Below are 26,435 nucleotides of genomic sequence, written 5' to 3'. Positions count from 1 at the left end.
AGGACCGCGGGTTTCCTCCTGCGCCTCTAGATCTGGGCCTGGCAGGCAGAGGGCTGTGCGTATTCGCTGAATTAACGAGCGATGACAATCCTAATTAGCTTCTTGGAGTTTAGGTTGCAGATTTGGATCTCTAAAGGGTTTATCGCACCAAATCATCTTCACTGCGATGAACTATAAATGTGGTCAGTGGTGGGATCCTGGGCAAACGTACGCGTCCTTTCCAGGACCCCTGGGGTACGTCGGGGGCAACGCCAATTTGTTTCTTTTAAGTCATCTCTTAATCACTTAATAACAGGATATCTGATATTAGATTAATCTCTTCCATCTGCACAGACTCCGGCCAGGGGCCTCGAGAGAACTCGGAGCGGGGACTCTCCAGGAAGCTTGGAAGTGTGTGTGAGCGTGTGTCTGTATGTGAATGTGTGTGTGCGTGTGTGAGTGTGAGGGGGCATTAAGTGGAGAAAGGGTAGGGCAGGAGGCCCCGGCCGTGCACATAGTAGGTGCTCAGTTGAGAGTCCCTCCCGGGAGGCAGGTGCCTGCAGGGTCGGGAACAGGGGACCAGAGGGAAGACCCAGCTGCCTTCGGGGGGGGGGGGGGGGAATCGGGCCCGGATGCATCACAGCAAACATTCCCTGTGGACTGTGTCCTGATGTGACTTTGAAAAGCACCTGAAACCTTACAGCGTGTTAAGAGCTGGAATAGAGGGGGCTGTGAAGGGTGTCATTGTGATAACCCCCCCGTAGCTCCCGAAAGTGGGACGTGGCTCTGTTTCTCCATCTGCCCACGGCGGCCACCGACCGCTCCGGGTCCAGCCCGTCCTCCAGGCAAGACAGCCCTGCTTGGGCCCGGCGCAGACCTGGACGCCGAGGAGCGGGAGCCGTGCCCGAGGCCTGTCCCCGAGGCCTGTCCCCACGGCCTGTCCCCGAGGCCTGTCCCCGCGGCCTGTCCCCGCGGCCTGTCCCCGAGGCCTGTCCCCGCGGCCTGTCCCCGAGGCCTGTCCCCGAGGCCTGTCCCCCAGGCCTGTCCCCGAGGCCTGTCCCCGAGGCCTGTCCCCGCGGCCTGTCCCCGAGGCCTGTCCCCGAGGCCTGTCCCCCAGGCCTGTCCCCGAGGCCTGTCCCCGCGGCCTGTCCCCGCGGCCTGTCCCCGAGGCCTGTCCCCGAGGCCTGTCCCCGCGGCCTGTCCCCGCGGCCTGTCCCCGAGGCCTGTCCCCGCGGCCTGTCCCCGCGGCCTGTCCCCGAGGCCTGTCCCCGCGGCCTGTCCCCAGGCCTGTCCCCGAGGCCTGTCCCCAAGACACAGCCTCTGCCCCTCGGCAGCCTCAGCCCCAGGTGCTGTGAAGGGGAGGGTGCTGGCCGGCCAGGTGGCACTTTCAGCCTCGCTGTCCCCTGCGGCCCAGCTCCCTGACCGGGAGCCAGATGGACGCCGCCACGGGCCTCGGCCGTCCAAGTACAGTTCTGAGCCTCCTTGAACCCTCTGCTCGCCGACCTCCGGAGAGGCCCGAGCTCATTAACTTCAGGAGGGGGAGGGGGCCCCTAACAAAGGCCCGGGAAGGTGCCCGCGGGACCAACATGAGGATGCAGGCTGGTCTCCCGCTAGACCCAGCCGAGGAGGGAGAGTTTGTGTTCCCCTCTGAATCCTGGAAGCTGAGCTCGCCATCTGGGTGTCGGGGGATCGGAGGCCCGAAGGGAGGAATGAGAGACTCAGCCACAGAGAGGCATGTGGGAGAGGAGGGGGTGCAGGAGCCCGCGGGTCTCGTTGCCTGTGACTTTCTCCAGCCGCGGCCACAGGGGTCCCTGGTTAATCATCGAAAGCTCCCCGTCTTACCCTCCCAGTGTCATGCTAGCTCGGGCCCTTGAAATGTAGGATCGGAATTTTCTTAACAAATATTTAACCAGGGAAAGAAAAAAAAAAGAGAACACCCCTACTTTTCTGTCCTCAGCAGTGGCGACGTACGTTGCAAATTAATAGACGTCTGAGCCAATATTTAATCTTTTTCCCAAAAGAGAATGAATCGCCGGCTCTTCACGCAGTTGGAGGGAGGGGCCCCTGGACGTGATGACGATGGTCGGTGGGTGGTTGTCCCCCACGGATGGTGGGGTTGGGCCAGGTACTCCCCTCCCCCAGCCGCATGGGGGGGGCACTGCGAGGGCCCGCTCAGTATCTCCCACGGCCACAGGGACACTGAGGGCAGTACCCGGGGCCTGGCCAGAGGGGGTGCAGCGGTGAGCGCCCGGGGGCTTCACGGTGTGTGAGGGCATCCGCTGCCCCGAGTCCTGGGCTGCCCCCGGCCCTCCGACTTGAGAAGCTAACCCACCAAGGGGTCAGGGGCTTCACTGAGCCTCTCCGTGGTATTTGTGTTCGAAACTGGTGTCGGTGAAAGTATCTGGGAGGAACTTCAGGGCCCCCAAGTGGGGACACATTTAGGGGTCCCGAGGGTGGCCCCTCTCGTCTCTGTCAGATGCTGTGTCCTCTGTCCCTTGGGGAAGGCTAAGGCTGGAGCAGCTGCCGCTGGGGCGGAGCTGGGCTGGAGGGGACGGTCCTGTCCCCTGCCCGGGGCCCAGCAGCCAGGGCAGGAGCCAGGCCCTCCCGCCCCCCCGCGGCTGGCCCACCAGCGGCTCCTTCCCTCTTGCCCAGTTCTCTTGGGTGTTTGGGCTGAAGGCCCCGGGGCCCTTCCCTCCAGGCGCGTGGGGTCTGGGGCCCGCCGGGGCGCACAGCTGGGCCGGGGACTGGGAGCCCGGGAACCTTTTGAGTGTCTCGCTTCCAGCCGTCTGTGCAGTTTGTTTACTCACCTGGAAGCAGAGGAAACAGTATCCGATGCCCTTTGTTGTTACACATTTGCTCTTAAATAGGTACAAATTATCGGTATTAGAAACCCTTGCAGCTCCCTCTCCTCATTAAGCCTCTGCAGTTAATAATTATCTCCTCTCTGGAGCGCGTGTGAGTAAAACGGCAGAGTATTCGGGAGGCTGCCAGGCCTCCCTGTGCCGTGTCCCTGGGTCTGTGAGGCTGTGTGTCCTGGGCCCAGCCCCCTCACCTCTCTGGGCCCCGGGTCCCTGTCCCGGGGGCAGCAGCATCTGCTGGACCCCTCACTGGGCGTAGGAGAAGCAGAGGGAGAATCGGTGAGAGCTGTGCCCCCCCAGACTCTAGAGGCAGGAGATCCTGTCGTCCCGGGTTAGCTGCCGAGGAGACTGAGGCCTGGCGAGGTTCAGGAACTTGTCTTCAAGGTTCCCCGAGACTTCAGGAGCACTGCTGGCAGGCTTGGGGGTCAAGAGCCAAACAGGAGTCCGGCGTGTAACGTCGGGGAAATGGAAACGTCCAGTGTTGGCGCCCGGCACGCCCAGGTGACCTGCAGAGCTCCAGTTCACGAGGGGGAGAGATGACCCTCGTGGACGCTCACCTACCCAGGGCCCCTCCCCAGGGCGGGGGGCGAGAGTCACCCCCGCTTGGACTGTCCAGGTGGCAGAGCGAGCTGCCGGCCGGTGGCGGTGACCACAGAGGCCTGGCTGAGCTCTGGGCAGGCCCTGGGCTCGGCGGCCGGCAGGCTGGGCCGGGTGGGGGTTTGCTGGGAATCTCATCTTTGCCGCAGCTGTCGGGGGCTGACGGCTGCTCCACCATGTGTCCCAGGCTGGAGAACACCCGAGTGTCCCTCGGCAGGTGCCGGGCCGCACTGTCAGGCTGGGAGGTGTCCTCAGGCTGAGAAGGCAAGGGGCTCGCTGTCTCGCTGGCTCCTTTAAATCCATTTTGGCGTTTGCTCTTGGCCTCGGGGAGCTTGGCTCGAGTTCCCAGGATGGGGCGGCGGGGCGGCCTCTCTGTTCCGGCTGCCAGGAGCCGGGCTGAGCCCTGGCCGGTGTGGCTCAAAGGTTAGAGCATCGGCCCAGGCACCCAAGGGTCTCGGGTTTGATTCCCGGTCAAGGACATGTGCCTGGGTTGCAGGTTCATTCCCTGTTCAGGAGGCAATCAAACAATGTCTCTCTCTCACATCGATGTTTCTCTCTCTCTCCGCCCTCCCTCCCTCCCTCCCTCCCCTCTCAAAAAAAAAAGGTCAATGGAAAAAATATCCTCAGGTGAGAATTAACAACAACAAAAACCCGAGTTGGGCTGGTGGGCTTCCTGGTGGGGAGGGAAGCCCCCGATGGGTGGCTGCCAGGAGGCTCCAAGGCCTGGGCCAGACTCCTGATCTCAGGGCCCGTGTCAGCTGGCGGTCACCACGGTCACCACCCACACCAGGAGGGACGTCCGCGAGGTCAGACTGCCGGCTGCCTGCGGCCTGTTCCATCAGTACTTGAAGGTCCCCACAGACTCTCAGCGGGACCCCCCGGAGCGGAGGCGGGTGTGTGCTCACCGGGCACATGTCCTTCCCTGCACAGGGCTTTCAGTCTCGTCTGATGTGTAGACAGGCAGCCTCCTCAGCAGGGCTCAGCCCTCCGTGGGAGCGCGCTGGGGGCCTCAGGGCCAAGGTGGCAGTGGCTCTGCTCTCGGAGGAGGCGTCCACCCCCCGCCCGACCTCGGGCACCACTTGGGTTTCAGGAATTGTACTTTACATACTGTTTAAAATCGTGAGGTTTTTTTTGGATAATCTCATGTAAAACAAAGCCAGATTTTATTACGAGTCCATCCTTGCCCTGGCCAGTGCGGCTCAGTTGGTTAGCACCCCGTAAGCCGACTGCAGGGGAACAGAGCATTGGGAGCCAGTGTGAGCGGCACCTGGGCGACACCTGCCCGCCCCTTGTGAGGGGGCCGGGGTGCCTGCCGGGCCTGCCTCCTCTGTCCTCGGAACGCCGCTGGGAAGTGAGCTGGTCTCCCCAGATGCGGGTCCGAGGCTCGGCTATTGTTGTCCCTAAAGGACAGAAACCAGACGCCCCGTTGTCTGCCCTCAGTCTGGCCTCGAAAAACAGCAAACCCACTTCAAAATCCACTTCAAAGTCCCTGGCTCTGGACCGTCCCAGGGCGAGGCCTTGGGGGGCGGGGGGGGGGGCAGGACCAGGAACAGGAGCGGAGCCTTTGTCACAAACCGGCTGGACAGCAGACTGTGCCCTGTGGATGCGGCCACAGTGCCTGGCATCGTGGCCGTGCCAACTGGGCCTGGCAGGGCATTGGAGACGGAAGCCCGAGGGGCCTCCCTAGACCGCAGGGTGCATGGAGCGGGTGACAGAGACCCAGGCGAGTGGCCCTGACCCCTCCTGGCACTGCTGCGCCTCCAGCTGTGGATTGCCCAGGCTCGCTGTGTCATCCCTGGGCCCTGGTTGTTTAGAAAGTGGCCTGTCCTCCTCCGTGTTCTGGATGGGCCCTCCCAGGCTGGGGCCGCGGTCCCCTAAGCCCTCTGGCCACGGTCAGTGGGGCTCGAGGCAGTCGATCTGGGATCAGCCGCTTGCTGCCCCTTTGACCGTGGCCAGGCCCCTGGGTCAGCCCCTTTGTGCCTCAGTGTCCGCACCCTTGAAGCAGTGGTTCCCCTCGCGGGCCATGGCGAGGACTGCGGGGCGGTGCCAGGAAGGATGTTAGCGTGGAGCTGCCACCGACAGGGGTGGCAACCTGTCCGTGCTGGGGCCCAGGATACAGCATGAAAACCCTTCTGCGTCTGGCGGCCAAAGCCCAGGAGGCAGGCCGCGCGGGGGCCTCCCCCCCCCGTCCGCCCAGCTCGGGCCCCCGCAACCCCAGGCTGTGGTGCTATTTAGAGATAGCGCCCGTGCCGGTGGGAGCCCGGTGGGAGCCCGGTGGGAGCCCGGTGGGAGCCCGGTGGGAGCGCGGTAAGCTTTGAGATGCGGTCACCTGGACTCAGGTGGGCCCTAGTCCAACAGCTGGCGTTCTTTAAAGAGGGGAATTTGGACACAGACTCACAGGGGGAGGCCACGTGACAACAAGGCAGAGATTGGAGGGATCCGTCTGCAAGCCAAGGACACCAAGGCTTGCGGGTGACCCCGGACACCGGGAGAGGCATGGATGGCAGCCTCCAGGTGGAACCAACCCTGCTGACACCTCGATCGCGTCTACCTGGCCTCCAGACTGGCAGGATAAATGCTTTGGCTGCTGGTCTGGGACACTGTCACAGCCTCCTCTGGACGGCTGACTCCCCAGGCCTTGTGGGGAGATGTCTCCTCCCCACTGTGTGACAAGCCCCATCCCTCCTCGGAGACCCCTCCTCCCGGCTGCCTCCTTGGGCCATCCTGGCACCGCAGGTCTGTCCCCCATCCCCTGCGGGCCCCTGGCTCCTTGAAGACCACACGTGGCCTCTGTCCGCAGCGTTCCAGGGACTGGGCCCCCCCCGGGGACGTGACCATGGACGACAGTCATCGTTTCACCCAAGTCCGAGGCCGGCCAGGCCCCGCCCTCGGGGGAGACCTGCACCTTCCTCAGATGCACCGCCTCGGGGTTGGCGGGAGCACCTGCCCGTGGTGCCCCACAGCCTCACGCTCTGCCATCTTTCTCTTCCCCACGGTGACTCGGGGACAGTGGCGTAGAAATCCAGCCCGGGCGAATCCATTGCCTCCCCGGAGCCGCGGCATCCAGGACGGTCCGTGGTCTTGGAAGGAATCGGTGGTGAGGTTGACGTAAGGTGCGTGCCTTGTTTTCTAGCACGTCCAGCGGGAGTTCAGATTTAATGCCTTTTCCTGGTCAGGCTGCTGTGTCCTGAGTGACGACGCCTGTCCCTGCAGCGTGGCTTGTGTTCCACGTGCTGGGCCTTCCTGAGCTGCCCAAGGGGGGGCCCGAGCGCCAGGGCCCCACCTCACCCGGTGGGCAGGGAAGCCCAGGGTGCCCAGGATCCGCTGAGCTTTGAGCTTAAAGTCAGCATCTTTTATTTTTTAATTTTTTGTTAATCCTTCCCCGAGGGTATTTTTTCCGTAGATTTTTAGAGAGAGAGAGAGAGAGAAACATTGATGTGAGAGGGACACATCGATCGGTTGCCTCCCGCACGCGCCCCAACCAGGCCAGGGATTGAACCTGCAACCCAGGTGGGTGCCCTTGACCAGGAATCGAACCCCCGACCCTTTGGTCCATGAGCCGACACTCTAACCACTGAGCCACACCAGCCAGGGCAAAATCAGCATCTTTTAAAAACCTTCGTGTCCTGGGCCAGAACACGTCCGCGTGCGGTTTGAGGGTAAAGAGGTTTCACAAGAGCTGCCACCGGGAAGCAGGCGGGTGACACCCTCTGTCCTGCAGTGTTCACATGGGCCTTGGCACAGGAAAAAAAGAAACACCCACAAAAAACAGCTTCTATGGAGAAACGGCGTCTGCGATGCTGTTTGTGCGAACGTCAGCCTCGGGGTTAAAGAGAAGCCACTGGAAGCCTCGTTCTCGCCAGCCCCACCCGGGCTCCCCCTCCCCTAGTCTCCTTTCACAAATGTTTATCCAGCGGCTTTGGGTGCCAGGAGCTGTTCGAGCAGGAACCAGACCTGCAGGTTCTCAGTCCTCCTGGACCCCCGGGGGGCAGGGCGGGGGGGGGGGGGGCAGACACGAACAAATAAGAGTAAAATCCGGCTGCGGCCGCTCCCGTCCCGGAATGAAAGTGGGCGTGTGGCAGAGCGAGAGGGCAGCGGGCAGAGGGCCCCCGTGGTGAGGGACATTCGGCCCAGACCTGGATGCCCTGGGGAGCAGAGCCCAGACGGAGGACAGTGCTCCAGGCAGAGGACAAGGCGTGCAAAGGCCCTGGGGCAGGAGGAGGGAGCCGGGGTGACATGGAGGTGTCACTACAAGGAGAGGGGAGGGTGGCAGGGACAGACCCTGTAGGACCGTGAGGCGGGGTAAGCGGCGTGGGTCTGCAGTCGAAGGTCGAGCCCACATTCCTGGGGAGGGGCGTACATGCTCCCGCAGTCGGGGGGTGGCCTCGTCGGGGGGAGCGTCTGTCTGCCCCGTGTGCTTTGCCGTTTCTTTCGCCTGCCTTCGCTTTTCTTGCGACGTGTCTGTAGTCACCGCGGGCCCTTTGCATGTGAGCCGTCCACTCCGCTCCATTCGTGCTGCAGGCAGCAGCCCTGGCCTGTGGGCCTCTGGGTTGGACACCGGCCTCGGTCCCCTCCCCGAGCCGAGGTCACACAGACCGCAGGGCCACCTCGAGGACGAGATAGAGCCACCGCTCGTGCCCGACCCAGGAGCAGCGGTGTCGGGTGGGCGCGGGGCTGTGTTCTCAGAGTCCCCATGTTTCCGTGTTTCTCACTCGTCACATGGACGGTGCCGGTTTTCCTGGGACCTGTCGGCACCTCCGGGACAGTCACGCAGAGCCCTCGAGCGTGTTGTGATTTTGGAGCGGATCCATTTCTCCGTTGTTTGTACAAGTTTTGTGCTGCCAGAGGGGTGGGGGCCTTTCCCCGTGGAAACTGCGGGCACAGCCAGGGAGCCACGTTGGGAAAGGGTGGTGGGGACGCTGAGTCTGAGCGTCACAGAGGATGTGACTTGGCCAAGTTTCCCCGGGTCCCTGGGCACATTCAACGGGGGGCCTGGGACTTGGGTGAAGACCCAGTGGGTGGGGGGCCATGCCTGTTGGGGTGCCCCACCACCGTCCTGGGGAGCCCTGAGGACCGGCCCTTGGACAGTTCCTCGGATTCTGGGCTCAGAACCGATGGTGTGCTCGACTCTGGACCGGAAATATCCTGCCCTTTTCCGTCTCAGAGTCCTAAGGACCTCGTTTTGTGACTTGTTCGCGGTGTTGGCTCAGGTGGGGTGTCCCCAGGTGTCTCTCTGGAGCAGCGGCGCTGAGCCCTGCTGTGTGCTGGGCACGCAGAGATGGGGGGGACCTTCCCCACGGGATGGGCGGGGTCAGGTGGGGTCTCCTGGCGGCTGGCACAGGGGCAGAGGTGTAACAACGGGGCTCCGTGTCCCCACGTGTCTGGAGCGGAGCCTGCGAGGTGGGGCGCCGGGGGCAGCGAGGGGCTGGGTCCCGGTGGTCTCAGGGTGTCCTGCTGAGCGGTTGGGGTCCCCTGGGGGCTTCTGAGTGAGATGGACGTGGTGGGGGCTCTGCTTTCAGAAGCGGGGCGTGGGGGGGGGGGCGGAGGAACGCGGGGGGTCGCGGGGGGGGGGGCCGGCCGGGCGTCCAGTGACCGCACCCCCCTGTGTCCGCAGACGGCCTGCACAGCGTGGCCGCACTCTGCACCCTGCGGGTCACCGTCATCACGGACGACATGCTGACCAACAGCATCACCGTGCGGCTGGAGAACATGTCCCAGGAGCGGTTCCTGTCCCCGCTGCTGACCCTGTTCGTGGAGGGCGTGGCCGCCGTGCTGTCCACCACCAAGGACGCCGTCTTCGTCTTCAACGTGCAGAACGACACGGACGTCAGCGCCAGCATCCTGAACGTGACCTTCTCGGCCCTGCTGCCCGGCGGCGGCCGCGGCCGGTTCTTCGCCTCCGAGGACCTGCGGGAGCAGATCTACCTGAACCGCAGCCTGCTGACCGCGGTGTCCACCCAGCGGGTGCTGCCCTTCGACGACAACATCTGCCTGCGCGAGCCCTGCGAGAACTACATGAAGTGCGTGTCGGTGCTGCGCTTCGACTCCTCCGCGCCCTTCATCGCCTCCTCCTCCGTGCTCTTCCGGCCCATCCACCCGGTCAACGGGCTTCGCTGCCGCTGCCCGCCGGGCTTCACGGGCGACTACTGCGAGACCGAGGTGGACCTGTGCTACTCCAGCCCCTGCGGCGCCCACGGCCGCTGCCGCCGGCGCGAGGGCGGCTACACCTGCGAGTGCCAGGAGGACTTCACGGGTAGGTCCGCCCGTGGGCCCGGCGGGGGGGGGGGGGCGGGCGCCTGTCCCGGGGCCCCCGGGGGTTTCCTCCCCGTTCGCCTTCCTCCTGGGGAAACAGACAGACTCCGGGCCTGGGCGTCAGCCCCCTGCCCCCCGGAATGATTCCTGACAGCAACTCAGGGGGCCCCCGTTGGCCCAGTGGCTTCAGTCGCCCCCCGTATGGGAGCGGAATCCACCTGGAAAGCCCACGTGCTGGCTGTGGGCCTTGCCGGTGGCTTTGCCCAGCCCCAGGTTTAACGGGTTATCGCGAGTGGAAATCGTGAGCCGCCCGGCGTTGGGGCCTGGAAAGAGGCGCCCGCTTTCACGCCTCGTTGACGTGTAGGGGTGACTCACGTTCTCTGCCCGGAAGACACACTCGCACCCTCCGCTCCAGGCGTCCTGACTCATCGCTAACGGGCTCGGTCCCGTGGCCGCGCTCGCTGATTTTAAAAGCGCCGAGTCCGCCCAGAGCGGTAAGGACGCGCAGGTGCCTGCTCCGCGTTGGTCTGCGATCGCCGGGACGTGACGCGACGGGCGCCTGCAGGACGCGTGTATGGGGGCCCCCCGGGCCCAGGCTGTCTTTTGGGAGAGCTGTCTGGGGACCGGGCAGAGCTGGGTCCACGCCGGACACGGCTCGGAGCTTCCTGCATCCCGTTCGTGGTTTTCGTGTTTAGTATAAACAGCTGTGGGCGCGTCGTCTGCGAGTTCGGGACGCGGCCCGAGCTTACGGAGCTTAGGGCGGGGTTTACGGTATTAGCAGGAATTTCTGAAGCAGGAAGAGAGGGGAGGCTGGGGTGGGGGGCGCAGAGAGGAAGGGGGTGCCTGCGCCTGGTGCCTCCCACCAGACGGAGAGGGTGTGCACCCCGGCTTGTTGCGTCGGCGCCCGGCCTGGTTGCCATCCGGTGGGAACAGCTGAGAGACACCAGAGGCACTGGGTTGCCTGCCCCGGGCCCTGCCCTCCCCTGCCCGGCGGGGCCAGCTGTCCTTCTGTCCTTCCCCTCAGGTCTGTCCCCTGCCGCCTCCCTCACCAAGCGCTAATCCTGGACCCCTGGCTGCACTGGGTTGGTGGGGAGTGGGGAGGGAGGCGGGGGGACCCCGGCCCCTCATTCCTTCTGAGTTGTCGGAGTGGGAGGAGGCTCCTGCTCTGCCGAGGAGACCTGGCCCCCCGCATTTTAGAGGCACCGTGCTCCAAGGAGGTCCCGAGGCGGGAGGCGCCCGTTCCTTCCTCTCCTTTCTGCTTCGTGGTGTGGAGCTGGCCTCTCGGCCTCCGTGGAAGTGCTGTGGCCCCAGGTCCCCCCGAAAGGGCTCGCTGGCCCCCAGGGAGGCAGCCAGTGTGCGGTCACTCACTCACCCCCTGAGCACTAACTGCGGACCTGCTGTGCGCCTGCCAGTGCACGCGTCAGACCCGCCCCTGCCCGATCGGTGGGCCACCCAAGGTTACCGTGGGGTGAACCCTTTCACTGGTCCAGACGTGTCAGCGGGAACCTGGTGGGGAGCCCCTCCAGCACCCCCACGCTTGGGCAGAAGCCTAGGCTGGGGTGTAAAGCGGACAAGGAGCCCAGCCCTGCTTCATGGGCCCCAGCAGCAGGCCTGGGTTCGAGATGTCCCGGATGTTGTAAGTTTGGGGCCACATGTGGGCAAGGGTAAGCCGAGGCCACGAGGGACCTGTGGACCCCTGGATCCTCTCCCAGGAGGGGCTGTTGACGTGTTGAAAACTTCCCAAGATCTCAGATTTCGCTTTCATCACGAGAGTCATTTCTAGGAAAATGACCGGGACTGCCTGGCGTGTCATCGCCAGAGGACAGCTCGGGGCCAGTGTGAACATCTTGGGCACTAAAATCACCGTCCGCGTTTCCCGCGGAGACGGGCCGACCAGGCCGATTACGGTCGCTCGGCCCCTTCCTCTCCTTCCTTTGAAGCCCTCGCTCCCTTGCTGGAGGTAATGGAGCTCATTTCTTCGTGGTGAAAGCCGCGCTGTCGTCGCGAGGGTTTTGTTACGCGCTCCGGGTAAGCTGAGCCGGGCCTGGTGCTCAGGACGCTTCCTGTGCCCCGACGCCGGCCGGGCTGGGCGAAGGGAGGGCCAGTCATCTCGGGAGAAACTCCCGTGTGTCTCAGGTCCACTGGGCCTTGGAGAGGTACCGAGGACCCCAGGGTCCTTTCGTGTGTCACACAGCGTCCTGTACAAGGTGCCTTCTGTGTGCAGGGTGCTGGGGGTCAGAGGGGAGCGTGATGGGCCGTGAAGCGACTGTCTGACCAGGCCCGTGGCCTATGGCCTGTGGCCCGGGAGAGCGTTCCACTCATGGTTCCCCTGTTCCCCGAGGGGCCGGCGAGAAACTGCTCCTTCCCGGGCAGATAGTAGGCCCAGGTAGACCCGGGGGAGCCTGAGGCCACTGTTCTGAATCCTGGTCCTGGGGCCCCTGGGTACATCCTACCCAGTTAAACCTCGCTCCTCGCTGACGCAGTGGCGCCGCTCATGGTGATGAGAGTGCGAGACCCTTCCCAGGGCCTGTGAGGACCCTTTGAGGGGTGGGACATGGAGGCAGAACCGTCACAAGGTCATCACTTTGGTGGGGCCTCCTGACTGGCCTCCCGCCCTGGGGTGTCCCAGGGTCACACGAGTGCTGGGTCACACGAGTGCTGCACTTAAACCTCCCAGATCCCGCTGCTCTGGTGTCAGTCCTGCCGCCTGGGCCCCCAGCACCTTGGGGCTTCCACACCCCCACCTCTGGACACTGTCCTGATGGGTGCGGCCCAGCTGGATTCACCTGGTTGGGGAACCGTTGAGACTTATAACCAGTTGGGAGAGTCTCAGTGTTGCTGGCTTAGAGCTTTGTGCCAACTCCCCCAGGAGGGGACATTTGTCCTGTGTGAGGGTCATCCTGGGACCCTGACTCTCCCTCATGGTTACTTCCCCAGGGCTGGGGACCCTGACTATCCCCATTGTGACCTCTCCAGGACAGGGGACCCTGACTCTCCCTCCCCAGAGAGAGTAACCTCCCCAGGGCCAGGGCCGCTGACTGTCCCTCAAGGTCACCTCCCCAGGGCCAGGGACCCTGACCGCCCCCATGGTGACCCCCATGGTGACCTCCTGGGCCTGCAGGCCAGACTCAGGAGCGGGAGCTGGGGGTTGCAGTGGGAGGGAGGGAGCCGGTGGGAGGAGGGCAGGTAGGCTGTTCTCGGGACTCTGGGTGATGCATGAGGGGTGCTCGCTCTTCCTCCTGGACGTGGATCTGTCCCAAGGAAGCGTCCCTCCTCGGGCAGGAAGGGAATTTGAACCGCGGGGGGCTGAGCTGCTGTCTCGAATGGATGATGGAGGTGTTAGTTAGCATTCCAGCTGCGTTTGGACACGTCGCTGTTTGAGAATTGGCCGGCTTCCCTCCTAACCGATAAAGCGGCGGGCCCCCCCTTTGAGCCTCGGGGCACAGCTGCCAGATTTCCTTTCCACCCTCGGGTTGTCGTTCCCCACCCAGCCCAGAACCTCAGCTCCCCCAGCCCCACCCCATCCAGCTGGAGCGAGCCCAGAACCTGCTCGCTGCCCCTTGCTCCGGGTTGGAAGCCGCGGGGAGTCTTTCAGGGCCACCGTGCAGCTGACTTTGGGGGGCTGGCTGTCCTGTGTCTCCCCTCCCACAGTGAGCGTGAGGAGCGGGAGGGTGGGGGCGCCCTTTTCTGAAAGGCAGGGTCCCAGCGTGACTGGGGCTGGGCGTGGGGGCCGTGTGCCCGCGGGGCCTTTGCCTTGAGCGCTGGGCGGCCGCCGTGTCATTTACTCAGGTGCGCGGAGCTTCCGCCCTCAGGTGTGTAGCTGGCTCCTGTGAAAACAGCCAAACCGTAGATACACCGGAATTTTTTTTTCTGCTGGAATGTGTCTTTTATTTATATTTTAAAAAATGGGTGTGTCTGGGGTTCTGGGAATTTGCTCCAAAGACAATAATGAAGTCACCCTGAGAAGGCCCAGCCCAGGACAAGCCTGCGGGGCCTGGGCTTCCGCCTTCCTGCCCTCCTGGTGCAGGTGGGGGGCGGGGGTGCTGGGCAGGTGGAGGGGGCCCCAGGGCAGAGCCAGCCACCAGGGGGTGAGAAAGTCAAAGTGGGGGGACGGGGGAACCCAGGTGGCCTCCAGTCTCAGAAGCCGGTTTATAACAGGGAATCACAGTAACAGCTCCACCGGCCAGGCGCTCAGCTCAGAGCTCCTTTCTCCTGGGTGCTCATTTCTCCAGGTCAGGAAACAGAAGTCCTGCCTTCAGGGAGGGATTTACAGTTGGGGAAACTGAGGCACAGGTCAGGCGCTTGCTCGGAAACCTCTGTCCCAGGCGGTGGCTCGGGTGGAGGGAGGTGGTGGGAGGGGACGCCGAGGCCTGGGGGGCGGAAGGACGGGCGGGCAGGTTCTCAGTGTTTAGGCGTTTCTGGCGCGGCCGCCCCTCTCGGGGACCCTGCGTGGGCCTGTCCTTTGCCTTGACCTCGGGCCTCCTCTGCTGGTGAAGCCTGTGGCGTGAGCCACGCGGTGGATCCGTGAGTCCTGCTGTGGATCGGGTCCTTGTACCCTCAGGGTGGGGACCGGGCTCCCGCGGGGCAGGCCGCCTCGGGGTCCTGTGTTTGGTGGTGTCCCGGGCCCCTGCTCTCTGCCCTCGCCCTGATCTGAATTCCCGCCTGAACCTCAGGGGCTCGCGGCCTTTACACGGCGCGCCTTCCGAATGCGAGTTTTCCTGGGTCAAAGCCCTCGTTATTTCTTAGGACCAGAAGGCAGTTGTCTGTTGAAAAACGTGAGTCGTCAACCCTGTGCGCCTTTCCCCTCCTAGGCCGTCCCAGCCCTTTGTCAGTCTTGGGGGGTCTCAGCGTGGGGGTCTCGGCCCTGCTCGGCGCTCCTCTGCACCCCTCCCCTCTCTCCTGCCCCCTCCCCTTTCACAGACGTTCCCGCACAGCCCCGCTCCGAGGCTCCTGCCCAGGCTGATTTTTCATTCTGTTTCCTTCATCTTTAGAGAATTTTCTTTTGTTATGTACAAAAAATGGTGGGTTTCATACCCGGTGCCCAGCCCGTTTCCTGGTCTGTAAGTGGGGGCAGGTAAGAGCGCTGTGAGGACCAGTGCAGTCACTCGCCCAGTGGGGAGCTTGGCCCGTAACCCTGTGCTCTCAGCTCCTGCCCTGCAGGTGAGCCCCACAGGTGAGCCCCGCAGGTGAGCCCCGCAGGCTGAACCCAGTGGAGCTGGGGCCTTCTCTAGGGGGACTCAGCTCCTCAAACCCAGGGTCTGTGGCTCTGGCACTGTGGCCTGGGGTCCCTGGGCAGTCAGGCAGGGCCCCCTCAACCCCAAGGCCCAAGCTCAGCGTGGGACAGGCATCCAGCGATGGGGACCTGTGTAAGGCCTTGGGGGCCCTGATTCCAGTGAGCTTCTGTTTTGTCGTTAAGAATGTTTTTTTGGGGGGGGTCCCATTTTCTGTTGGGCTCTGCGTTTGCAGCCCTGTCGCCCATCGGGGTGGGGCCTGCTGCCTGTATTATTCAACAAGGTGATCAGTATGCCAGGTGAACCCGATCCTGGGCGCGGGGGTGGGCCCTGCCGGAACCGGGGTGGGGGGTCGCAGCAGGAGGGTGGGGTTTCCTCCAGGTTTAGACTGACTCAGAGCAAGCATTCGACTCCCAGCAGAATCCTGGGATGTAGGGAGAAGCCCAGTTTTGTTTAGAATGAGCATTCCTGGGAAACATGAAGTTAAATCTTGATAGTAGACACCTGTGAGAACGTTTATGTCGTGAAACTAGTGTGTCCGATAAGAGCCGTGTAACAGAATTATAGATACGGGGCTCACTGAACTTGATCCGAATGACTTATCTAAGATGAGGTGGCTTCAAGAATCACACACGAGCCTTGGCCCGTGTGGCTCAGTGGTTAGAGCGTTGGCCCGAGGACTGAAGGGTGCCGGGTTCGATTCCAGTCAAGGGCATGTACCTGGGTTGCAGTCTTGATGCCCAGCCCCAGTCCGGGTGTGTGCGGGAGGCAACCAATTGATGTCCCTCCCTCCCTCCCTCCGTTCCACGCTCTCTGAAAAGCAAGGATTAAAAAAAAAAAAAAAAAGTCACAAACTGTTGTATCCCATCTCCTCCCAACTCCGAGCCCCGTGATGTCGAGCTGGTAGCTTGAACGTGGCCGTGGTGGTGGCCCTGTGGGTGGCGGCGGTGGTGGTGGTGGGAGGAAGGGAAATGTTCGCCATGGAAATGGGAAAAAGCTACAACCCCCCCCCCCCCCCAGGGCTGGCTGTTAGGATTTGTGAGCTCTCCACTGCATAAAATAGGTACATTTAAGGAAAAATATAAGTGGGTTCATGGACAGTTTAAACAAAGCTGGGATGGGCGCCGTGGGGATCCCCGGCGTGGACTCTGCGGGAGACCCCTGCTCAGCCCCCACGGAGACCCTGGGCCTGAAGGAAGGCTCTGGAACCCGGAGGGGAGGACCTCTCTCGGCCGACCCAGTCCCTCCGAAACCCGAACGGCTGGAGTTCTCACCGCCTTCTATGAAAAGGGCGCGTTTAACTGTAGAATTCTTCATTTATTACGTCAACATATTTCCACCACTGTTTGAATCAAATACATGAATTGTGTCGGGGTTATAACTTGCACAGTGTTCGTCACTGGCTTGGAATTGGGGGAACCCTGGCCTGTTATGACTTCATCTCTCAAGCACGTGCGAGTACCTGCTGGGTGCCAGGCACTCGGCACTCACCGCAGGCTCCGACTTCCTAGACTCGACCCAGAACAGACAGACCGAGCCCCTGCCCCGGAGCAGGGGACACACGTGCTAAGGGACAGTCACGCCCTGTGTGGCTCTGGAGTTGGGACTGGCACTCTACAGAGGGCTCATCAGGCTCTGCCATGGGCATCTGGACCTGTTGGGCCGGTAGGCAAAGCCTCCGAAAGCATCGGGGCACAGGGAAGCCGCCGCAGAGGCCAGGAGACTGGACCAGAGGGGTGGTCCTGCTGGGCTCTCGTTGTTGATCGTGGTAAATACCTACTGCGCACGTGCAGGGCCTCCCACACCAGCCCATTGGTCCCCCAGCTGCCCTGCAGACCCGGTGCGAGGGGCTGGGCGGATGCTGAGGGACAGGCCCCCAGGCGGAGGGACCCCTGGATGAAGCGCAGGGGTGGATCCTGAGCCAGGGCGTGGCCGGTCAGCATTCTGAAGCGCGCCCTCCAGGGTTACCGGTGACCCAGCAGCTGTGGAAGGTGGCGGCAGCTGGAGTGGGCGCAGGGGCCCGAGAGGAGGCTGCCGTGGTTGTGCAGGTGGTGGGCGTAGCCCCGGATGCAGGCTGCGGTGGGGACGGGTGACCTGGGGCCCTGGAAGGTGGCAGCGATGGGGCAGGGAGAAGGGGAGTGGGATGGGCCCTGGGCTCTCCTGGCTTCCCTCCCTGGGCAGCTGGTAGGACCCTCCCCCAGGTGGGGGACCCCAAGAAGAACAGGTTTGGTGAGGGGAAGATCAGGTTTGAGGTCTGGGCCGCAGGGGAGAGAATGAGGGGGAAGTGGCTGGATTGTGGGATGTGGGGCCCAGAGAAGTGGGCCTGAGGCGTGGCCGTGGCAGTGGGGAGCTGGCCAGGCCTGGTGCCAGGGCTCCTCCCCTGCCTGCCCTGGGCAGAAAAGTCAGAGAAAGAGCCTCTCCCCAGGGCAGAGAACGCAGAGCCTGGTGAGCGACCCCAGACCCGGGACGCAGCCCTGCAGGGTCAGATGATGCCGCACCTCCGACCCCCACATTTCCTACGACTGTGATGTCAGGACCAACACAGGTGGCCGCCGTAGTGGGCTGAGTGACGTCCCCTCCAAATGTGTCCAGAGCCTCAGTCTGTGATCTCATTTGGAAATAGGGTCTTTCCAGATGTAATTGGTTAAGGCCCTTGGGATGAAATCATGCTGGGTTTAGGGTTCATCCTAAATTTAGGGTTCATCCCAAATCCAGCGATCGGCGCCCTCCTCAGTGAGAGGGGAGGGAGGCTCCAGACGCAGGGCAGCCGGCAGGGTGGCCACGGAGGCAGAGGTGGGGGCAATGCAGCCGGGAGCCAAGGAGGGCCCGGCGCCCCCAGGGGCTGGAAGAGGCGGGAAGGACCCTGCCCTGGGGCGTCAGAGGGAGCCTGGCCGCCCACACCTGGGCTGCAGAGTCTGGCTCCAGCCTGGGAGAGAAAACATTTCTGTTGTTTTTAGCCCCTGGTTTGTTGTACTTTCTTGTAGCAGCTACAGGAAACTAATACAACTTCCCTACTGGAAATGAAAATAAATAACTTTATAGTTAAAACAACCCACAGCTCCGCAGAGACTGAGTGTTACTTGCGGCTTGTTTGCAGTGGCAGGGTCCCCGGGCCCTTCGCACGGGACGGCCGGGGGCTGTAAGGCAGCCGGGGGACCTGCCCGAGTGGGCGGCAGGAGCCCCGCTTTCCCCCCCCTTGTTCACAGGGGCGGCCTGCGGACCCAGGTCTCCCTGCAGCCCCTGGAACTGCGTTTGGAGGCAGGGGCACTGGCAGCAAAAAGCTTGCTCACTGGGCGTGCAGGGGCCTTCCTTTCTCTGGGCCGTGGTGGCAAGTGGCCCTTTGGAGGACATGGTGGAGGCCAGGTGGGGACAGGGAGGCTCTAGCGTAGGGGAGAGGTGGGGCGAGTCCAGTTCCCGGACCACGGTGAAGGCAGGGCCTGGAGCGGCTGTGGCCCGCCATGGGGGGGCCTCTCTGTCACCCAGGTGGACGTTGGACCCTGGACCAGAGCCCGGGTGGCAGGAACCTGGAAGGCCCCAGGGTGGAGCGCCCGGAGGGCCGTGCTGGCCTCCCTTTGTTTGCCGTCAGGGTTTGGGGAGCGCGCCCCACCCTGTCCTTTCACGGTGGCTTCATTATTCCTGAACGCTGTGCCTGGCCACCAACGCGCCCAGCAAACACTCCCAACTGTCACAGACGTGTTTAAAGCAGGGATTAGAGGACTTGAAATCTCTGAGGGACACTCACGCCTTAAGCTAAGGGTTTGACGTTACTGCAGAGATTTGCGAAGGCTGCAGGCCCTCCACCCGGGGGAGGCCAGGGATGCGGGTTAGCACGTGTGTGTGAGCGTGTGAAATGCGTGTGGGTGAGCAAGTAGTACCTGTGTGTGACTGAGTGTGTGTAAGGGTGTGAGTGAGCCCTGGCCGGTTAGAGCGTCGGCCTGCGCACCGGAGGGTCGCAGGTTCAGCTCCTTGGTCACAGGCACGTGCCCGGCTTGCAGGTTTGATCCCCGGCCGGTCGGGAGGCGACCCGTCGATGTGTCTCTCTCACGGTCGTGTTTCTCTCGCTCGCTCTCCCCTCCCCTCCCTCCCTTCCATCTCTCAAAAAAAAAAAAAATCAAATGGGAAAAATATCCTCGGGTTAGGATTAACCGAAAAATAAAAAAAGGTGTGAGTGCAGATAAAGACAGGAAGGTGTGTCAGGCAGACGCCAGAAAAACAAGCCCAGGAATTACTGGGCGTCTCAAAGAAGAGGGAATGGAAGTTGCCGGTAAAATGCAAAGAGATTCTGAACCTCTTCAAAAATAAATGCAAATAAAACACCTTGAGATCGGTTGTCATTAATGCACAATGTTTTACGCACGGATGGTGGTGTTGATGAGGGCAGGTGAGTCTGTGCATCCTTTTGGGCGGGCAGTTTGGAAATAGAATGGGAACTGTGTGTGTCCTTTCATGAAACAATCTATGAATTTTCTCGAGAGATATTCTTTTTGGGCTTTTTTTATTGATTTCAGTGGGAGGAAAGGAGAGGGAGAGAGAAAAAAGAAGCATTAATGACGAGAGAGTCATTGATCGGCTGCCTCCTGCACGCCCGCAATCCAGGCAGGTGCCCTGACCGGGAGTCAAACCGTGATCTCCTGGTTCATCGGTGGACACTCGACCACTGAGCCACACCGGCCAGGCTCAAAGAGGTGTTCTTACAGCACACCAAGGGCGGATATTGACAAGTTATTTATCGTAAAAGAGAAATATAAACAGTGTATGTGCCCACCCATCGTAGCACAAGAAACATTAATGGTTTCGGTTTTGATGGGGCGCACTGGTGGAATATTACTCGGCCACGAAAAAGGAAGCGTGGCACTCCATGTGCCGCGGGAAGGGTCGCTAAGACCCAGCGCTGAGCAGAGAAGGCCGATGCCGGCGGCATGGGCGGGGGGCGGGGGCACCCAGCTTGGTGACTTTCCCTGCGGGGATGTGCAGGAAATTGCTGCAGACTCTCCCTCTTCAGGCAGAGCTTTTTGTTTTCTAAGTATGTGGATGGAATACTTTTATTTTAAAATGCTTTTTTAAAAAAATCAGTAATTGGCAGAGAATGTCAGCGAGAGGTGGTGAATTTATAGTTGTTAGGAGCTCCTGACGGTCTGCGGGTCTGCCAGGGGGCAGGTGACGTCCACCCTGTGTGGGCGAGGGCGTCCTCCCCTCCAGAACAGGGATCGCCCAGCCAGACCACTGCGCCTGTACAGTGGCGCCCAGCCCCGCTGTGCCCCCAGGGTGACTCTCCCATCTGGAGCCTCGGCCCATCGCAGTTTCTTCCAGCAGCCGGTTTTGAGGCCATGTCCCCGGGGCTCCTGGGTGGTTTGCTCCTTCCCGGGCAGCCCTGTGACCTCCTGTCCTGTGTCCCCTCCCCGCCCTGCAGGCGACCACTGCGAGGTGAACGTGCGCTCGGGCCGCTGCGCCAACAGTGTGTGCAAGAACGGGGGCACCTGCGTGAACCTGCTCATCGGGGGCTTCCACTGCGTGTGCCCCCCCGGCGACTTCGAGAGGCCCTACTGCGAGGTGACCACCCGCAGCTTCCCGCCCCAGTCCTTCGTCACCTTCCGGGGCCTCCGGCAGCGTTTCCACTTCAGCATCTCCCTCACGTGAGTGTGGACCCTCCCCCCCCGCTGACCACGTCTGTGCAGGACAGGTCCCCACGCTCGCCATCCCTCTAGATGACAGTGTCACCCATGGGTGACCTGGGATAGTTGAGCGGCTCAGTGACTCAGTGCTGTAGGACCAGCTGCTTCATTGTAGGGCCTCCGGCAAATAGAGAACGTGAGCAATTTTACGGCGGCGAGGCACAGGGCCCTGCAGCTGCCCGGGTCCCACGCCGGGGAGTGGCCCTGGCTGTTCTGTCCCGCTCGCTGGCCAGCACTTGGGCGTCTGACTCCAGGTGGCCCGAGGTGGAGAGAACCAGGACCAGCAGGCTTGGGGTTCTGGGACTCGGCTTCGGTTCCTGCTTTGCCACCTACGAGCTGGGGAACCGGGGGGCTGCCTGGCCCATCGCAGCCCCGGCTCCTTAACCAGTCACGTGGGGATGTGGGCCAATTGTGTCCTGTGCTCATTAGAGAATTCAGATTTAATTTAATTTTTACAGATCCATCGTTCCCGTTTTACAGATTTCTCTCAGGTGTAACTTAGTGGTGTAGGAAGTTTCATATTTGGTCGTTTGTGCCAGTGTCTCGGGGGCCCCTCGGGGGACATGTCTGGTATGAGTGCTGTGCCCCGTGTCCCCCGCCGGGTGGGCGCCCCGGACCCTGGCTCTCCCTCTCTGCTGCCCTGGGCATCTCAGGCTGGGCGGAGCAGGCTCCTCTCCTGGGGGTCTCAGCCCTGAGAAGGGGGTGCAGGGCCACCAGCAGGCCCTGTAGAGGGCCGGTGTGCGTAGTCCCCAAGCGAGGCCTGGTCCTCTGGGTGAGAGGCGGGGTGCACCAGCATCACCCCGAAACCCAACAGAGCCAGGAGTGTGGGCCAGCTGACGCAGGAGAAGAGTGGGTGGGAAAAAAAGGGAGCGTCCTGGGGTCAGGGCCGAGCTTGTGCCACGTGAGGGCCACGCGGCGTGTGCACATAGTCCGTCTAGCACCTGTCCGAGGAGGGGTGCTCTGGGCCGTGCGGGCGGATCAGAAATGCCTCTAGAACTGTCCCCAGGGGTCCTAAGATGGAGCAGGAGGGACCCTGGACGTCCAGGCGGCGGAGGAGGGTGCTCCCCATGATGCAGACGGAGCTCAGCGGGGGGGGGGGGGGGGGGGGGGCCTGCACCCAACAAGCCACAGTGTCTGCAGGGCTGGGACGTTGAAATGCCCGTGTTCTGGCTCACAGGCGTCTCCGCGGGGACATCCTCGTGTGCCCCACGCTCAGCAGACCCCAGAGGAGCCCGTGCCCGTCTCTGTGGCTCGAGCCCGTCTGCAGAGTGGCCCGAGGGGGCAGGGCTGTCTCTGTCCTGCCTCCTTCCGCTCGCGCTCAGTCGTGTCCCACGCGTCCCTCCACCTCATGTCTCCCACAGCTGGCCGCTTCTCTCCGTCCCAGCACCCAGCACCCAGCCGCCGGCGCCTTGGCCCCTCCCACTGTCCTCTCCCTGCTGACACCGGGTGTGCCAGCCATGGTGTCCTTTGCCCTCAGCCTGAGAGGTCGATCCTGTGGACAGCCCTGCCGGGCCCGCCTGAGTGTGGGGGGAAGCCCAAACTTCTTAAGGAGCAGGGGGCCCTCTGTGGTCTGACCTGTGGGGACCCCTGATTCTGACCCCAGGTGCCCCGGGACGTGGCCACCTCTCCTTCCTGTGGTTCTCTGGACCTGTCCAGCCTTTCGAGGCCATTTCCTCACCCCGGCCTCCTGCCCCCCACTGCCGCTTCCTTCAGGAAGCCCTCCTGACCCGGGCTGGGCGATGCCTGCATTCCAGCTCTGCGGACAGCCGGGAACTGCCCGCTTGCCCGCTGCCTTCAGCCTCCCACATCCTAGCTGGCCGGCTCAGGCCACCCTCCCCCCGATCGCCCCGCAGAGGGCCTGGGGGGCACCGGGTATGTGGGGGGGGGTGGCTCGGCTCCCTGGCGGGTCTTCTCCATCGTGGCTCAAATCCTCTCTCTCTGGGCCTGTCCCCCTTGCTTGCTCGTGGGCTGGGTGGCCAGTCGTGCCAGGTGTCCTGGCCCTGACCTCGGTCTCGGCTGTCAGATTATTTGATTGTGCTCAAGATTCCAAAGCAGAGGCCAGTCCTTTTTGAAATTTAAGTGGCCCCATACATGGGATCCCTGCTGGGGTTTCCGTCTTCAAGCTCCCGAAAGCAGAACCATGCCTGTCATTGTTACCATGCCGAGGTCCAGCTGTCTGTCTGGGCCTGTCCACCTACTGTCCCGAGGCTCCCAACACCCCAGGCCCCCAGGGCTCAGCGGTCCGACCAAAAAGGTGACCAGGAGTCTCAGCGCCGGAGGTGGGCAGGCCCATGGCGAACCTGCCAGAAACAGACGGAGGAAGTCGGCTGACTCCGGACTCAGAGAGACTAGACAATAAAATGTGCGATTAAACGTCCACGTGACGCGACGTCCTGTCCACTTGACAGCAGTTTATGGGCGGTTTCCGGCACAGGTGACGGTGGCTGGGATGTCAGGGCCACCGCAAAGTCGGTGTTTTGTACGGTTTCAAAAGCAAAACCGTGGAGCTGGGACAGATCAGCTTCACTGTGGGGTGGGGTCGCCCGGGGCGGGGCCCGGGAGCCGGCTGAGGGGCGCACCGTGAGAGAGGTGGGCTGGGGCAGCAGCCGCGGCTTTTGTTCTGGGCGCTGCTTTCTCGCCGCTTCTCCTCTTTCCAGTTTCTGTTTGCCAAGCGCCTGCCCTCCCAGCTCCCCCGAGCTCCCAGCTGCCTCTCCCCCCTCCTCCCGGCCCCGGGCTTTGTTTTCTCCTGCCCCTGCCCCCTCCCCAAGCCTCGGGTTCTGTTTCTCTATTTTCCTCTCACTTGCTCTGCTGAGACCCTCCCCTGGGCCCAGCGTCCCTTCCCGGGCCCTGGTCTCCAGCGTGGACAGTGCTGCCCGGAGGGGGCTGTGCAGGGCCACCCCTCAGAGAAACCTACGGCTGCGAGACCCATGGAGAGAACTGGGGGGACCCGGGGAGTCGGGAGTCTCGGGAAATGAGCCCGGTATCCAGTTGGTCCCAGTCTTTTTTTAAAATTGGTTTCAGCCCGGCCGGGCGTGGCTCAGCGGTTGAGCGTCAACCTAGGATCCAGGGGATCGGGGTTCGATTCCCGGTCAGGGCACATGCCCAGGTTGTGGGCTCGATCAATGACTCTCTCATCATTGATGTTTCTATCTCTCCCTCTCCCTCTCCTCTCCTCTCCCTGAAATCAATAAAGATATATTTAAAAGTAAATAAATAAATAAAATTGGTTTCAGAGAGAGGAAGGGAGAGGGAGAGGGAGAGAAACATCAATGTTGAGAGAGAAACGTCGGTCGGCTGCCTCCTGCAGGCCCCCTCCTGGGGATCGAGCCCGCAACCCGGGCATGTGCCCTGACCGGGAATCGAACCCTGATCACCTGGATCCCAGGTCGACGCTCAACCTCTGAGCCACGCCCGGCCGGGCAATAAGGATTATTTTAGAAATGCGCTGAGTGATGCGATAGACCGAGGGGGTGGGGAGCACAGTTTAGATAAAGTGAGTTGGGCAAAGCACGTTGCAGTGGCCCCTGAGCGAGCGGCAGAGCCAGCAGCAGGTGTAAAGGCCCTGGGGCCGGGCGTCGTGCCGCGTTTGGAGCGGAAGGGCTCAGTGTGGTTGGAGTGTGGCGGTGGAGACAAGGGGCCCTGGCGCACTTGTGTGGGACCCATTTCCTGTGGCAGATGGTGCCCTGCGTGTGTTTTTTGCCCAAACACCTCTAACTGGCACAGTGGCCGTGCCGTCTCAGAACACAGTACAAATGTGATCTCTTCCCGTTACGTGGGCTGCGGTGACCACATTTCCCCGTGGCCGCCGGTCTGCCTCTTCCAGGAGCATCGCTGTAAGCAGGTTTTATGGGCTGTCCGCTCATGAGGAGAAACGTGAGCCCTGGACCCACCTTCCCCGCCGCGGTCCTGGCTCTCCCCTCCCCTGGCCAGGCTCGCGGAGTCCGGGCGGCCTGCAGACCTCCGCGCGGGGCTCGGCCGTCGTGTGACGCCCCCGCTCGGCCCCGCAGGTTCGCCACCCAGGAGCGCAACGCCCTGCTGCTCTACAACGGCCGCTTCAACGAGAAGCACGACTTCATCGCCCTGGAGGTGGTGGGCGAGCAGGTGCAGCTCACCTTCTCGGCAGGTAGGGCCCGGCCGCTCCCCCCGGCCGGCCTCCGGGGGCGCTGCCCCGCCTCCCCGTTCCGCGTCCGGATCCCTCCTGGGCGGGAATCGGGAAAGCACGGAGATGTCCTCTGCGTTGTTATTTATAACACTGAAACCAAAGGAGACTCGGCTCAGGGTCCCCAAACCGGGGCTCACTGGGGGGGTGCACGTGAGGATTACAGACGTTTATGCGCCGTTAGAAACGCTCTCCCGGTCCTTAGAAAAGGTCACTTATCCAGCCTGTTGGGAGGACTGTTAGCCTCAGCGGTCCCCTGACCCCTGTTTTCTTCCCCCTCGCCCCACAGGAGAGACCACGACCACGGTGGCGCCGCAGGTCCCCGGGGGCGTGAGTGACGGGCGGTGGCACTCGGTGCAGGTGCAGTATTACAACAAGGTAGGTCGGGGCCCCGCCGGACCTGACGGCGTGTCTGTCCTAAGAATTTATCCTCTGAAATTTTACGAAATATACTGGCGGAGACGTTACTAAGGAAATGAACCTTCGTCCAGGGCCTGCGTGGATGTCCCCGGGCCCCGTGCTGGGCGGGATACTCCCCCTGGGAGCTCCGGGTGGCTGGGGGGGGGGGCAGCGTGGGGGCCAGAGATCACCCTACACCCGGTGGACACAGAAAGGCTTCATTCACGGCCGCCTCCGCCGAGCCGCCGCTGGGGGTAGGATTGCCGGCCGTTCAGGCTCGGCCCCCGCGGCCGCCTCCCCGCCGTAACCCGAGCGTCGGGCGGGCTCAGAGGAAATGCTGAGAGCCCGCGGGCATTTCTGGTTTCATTTTAGTTTTGCTGTTTACTGGCCTGTAAGGAAGCACATTGGTGGTTTTTGCATCAGAATGCTCAGCTCTCCGTGGCGGTGGCTTTGCCAACCAGTCTCCTCCCTCCCGGGAAACTCAGGCCACCTCCCCAGTGGGCCTGCGTGGGCCTCGCTCCCCCACCCCAGGGCGTCACAGGGCTGGCTGGGCCTGGCCGGCGGCAAGGGGACCCTCTCCGTGGGAAGTAGACATGGGGGGGCTTTGTCTCCCTCACAGCCTGCATCTCAGGCGTTGGACACACCAGTGCCTGGCGTCCGCCTCCCACCACTGGGGCCTGAGGTCCTCTCTCGCCTCTCCCCGGCCTGTCATCGGCTGTCCCTCTGCCTCCCTGGGGCTGCCTTTCGCACCTGTCCTGCCCTGGATGTCGTTTCCCAGTGGCCCCGCACGGTGGCCAGTTTTCGTCTGATGTCCCCGGCCGGTGGGCAGGGGCTTCAGCATCAGCCCCGCACAGGGCAGGGCTGGCAGTTCTGACCGCACTCGGACCTCTGGGCCTTGCTCGCCGTGGGGGTGGAGGGGAGGTTCCGGACGGGTCTGGGGTGACCCGAGGTGGGATTAGTGCTCCTCCTGGGGTTTCCAGGACCAAAGGGACAATGCTTGCCGGTGCCTGGGACAGGGCCTGGGCTACCGTAGCCCCCACGGGGACCCACTGCCCGTTGCTGCCGTCTCGGGGAGGGATGTTGGCCATGCCCAGGCCGCTCGCGAAGGGAAGGGGTGTGAGCGAGGAAGGGACGTGGGTGGGGCTCGGCGGCTGAGTCGAGGGAACAACAGGCCTCTGAAGACAGACGGACGTCCCGTGATGGCCCCTCTCAGGGACTTGCGTCTTCTCTGGAAGTGGTGGCCCCGAGGCAGTTTGGGACAATTATTAGCCCAAATATTAGCAGCACG

General features: G+C 62.8%; 1 protein-coding gene across 1 annotated transcript in view; it reads left to right on the top strand.

Moving 5' to 3' along the window:
• Positions 1-26,435, top strand: part of CELSR1 (cadherin EGF LAG seven-pass G-type receptor 1) — a 105,745-nt gene that overhangs the window by 26,736 nt on the left and 52,574 nt on the right. The window contains exons 2-5 of the mRNA XM_087814985.1: positions 9,049-9,687; positions 20,328-20,550; positions 24,597-24,712; positions 25,038-25,126. Coding sequence (XP_087671111.1) covers positions 9,049-9,687; positions 20,328-20,550; positions 24,597-24,712; positions 25,038-25,126 — 1,067 coding nt within the window. The remainder of the gene's footprint in view (positions 1-9,048; positions 9,688-20,327; positions 20,551-24,596; positions 24,713-25,037; positions 25,127-26,435) is intronic.

The sequence above is a fragment of the Miniopterus natalensis genome, chromosome 2, assembly GCF_054644295.1.
Source record: "Miniopterus natalensis isolate mMinNat1 chromosome 2, mMinNat1.hap1, whole genome shotgun sequence".
Lineage (NCBI taxonomy): Eukaryota > Metazoa > Chordata > Mammalia > Chiroptera > Miniopteridae > Miniopterus > Miniopterus natalensis.
Note: the sequence above shows the minus strand (reverse complement) of the source record. Positions and strands in the feature narration are given on the sequence as shown.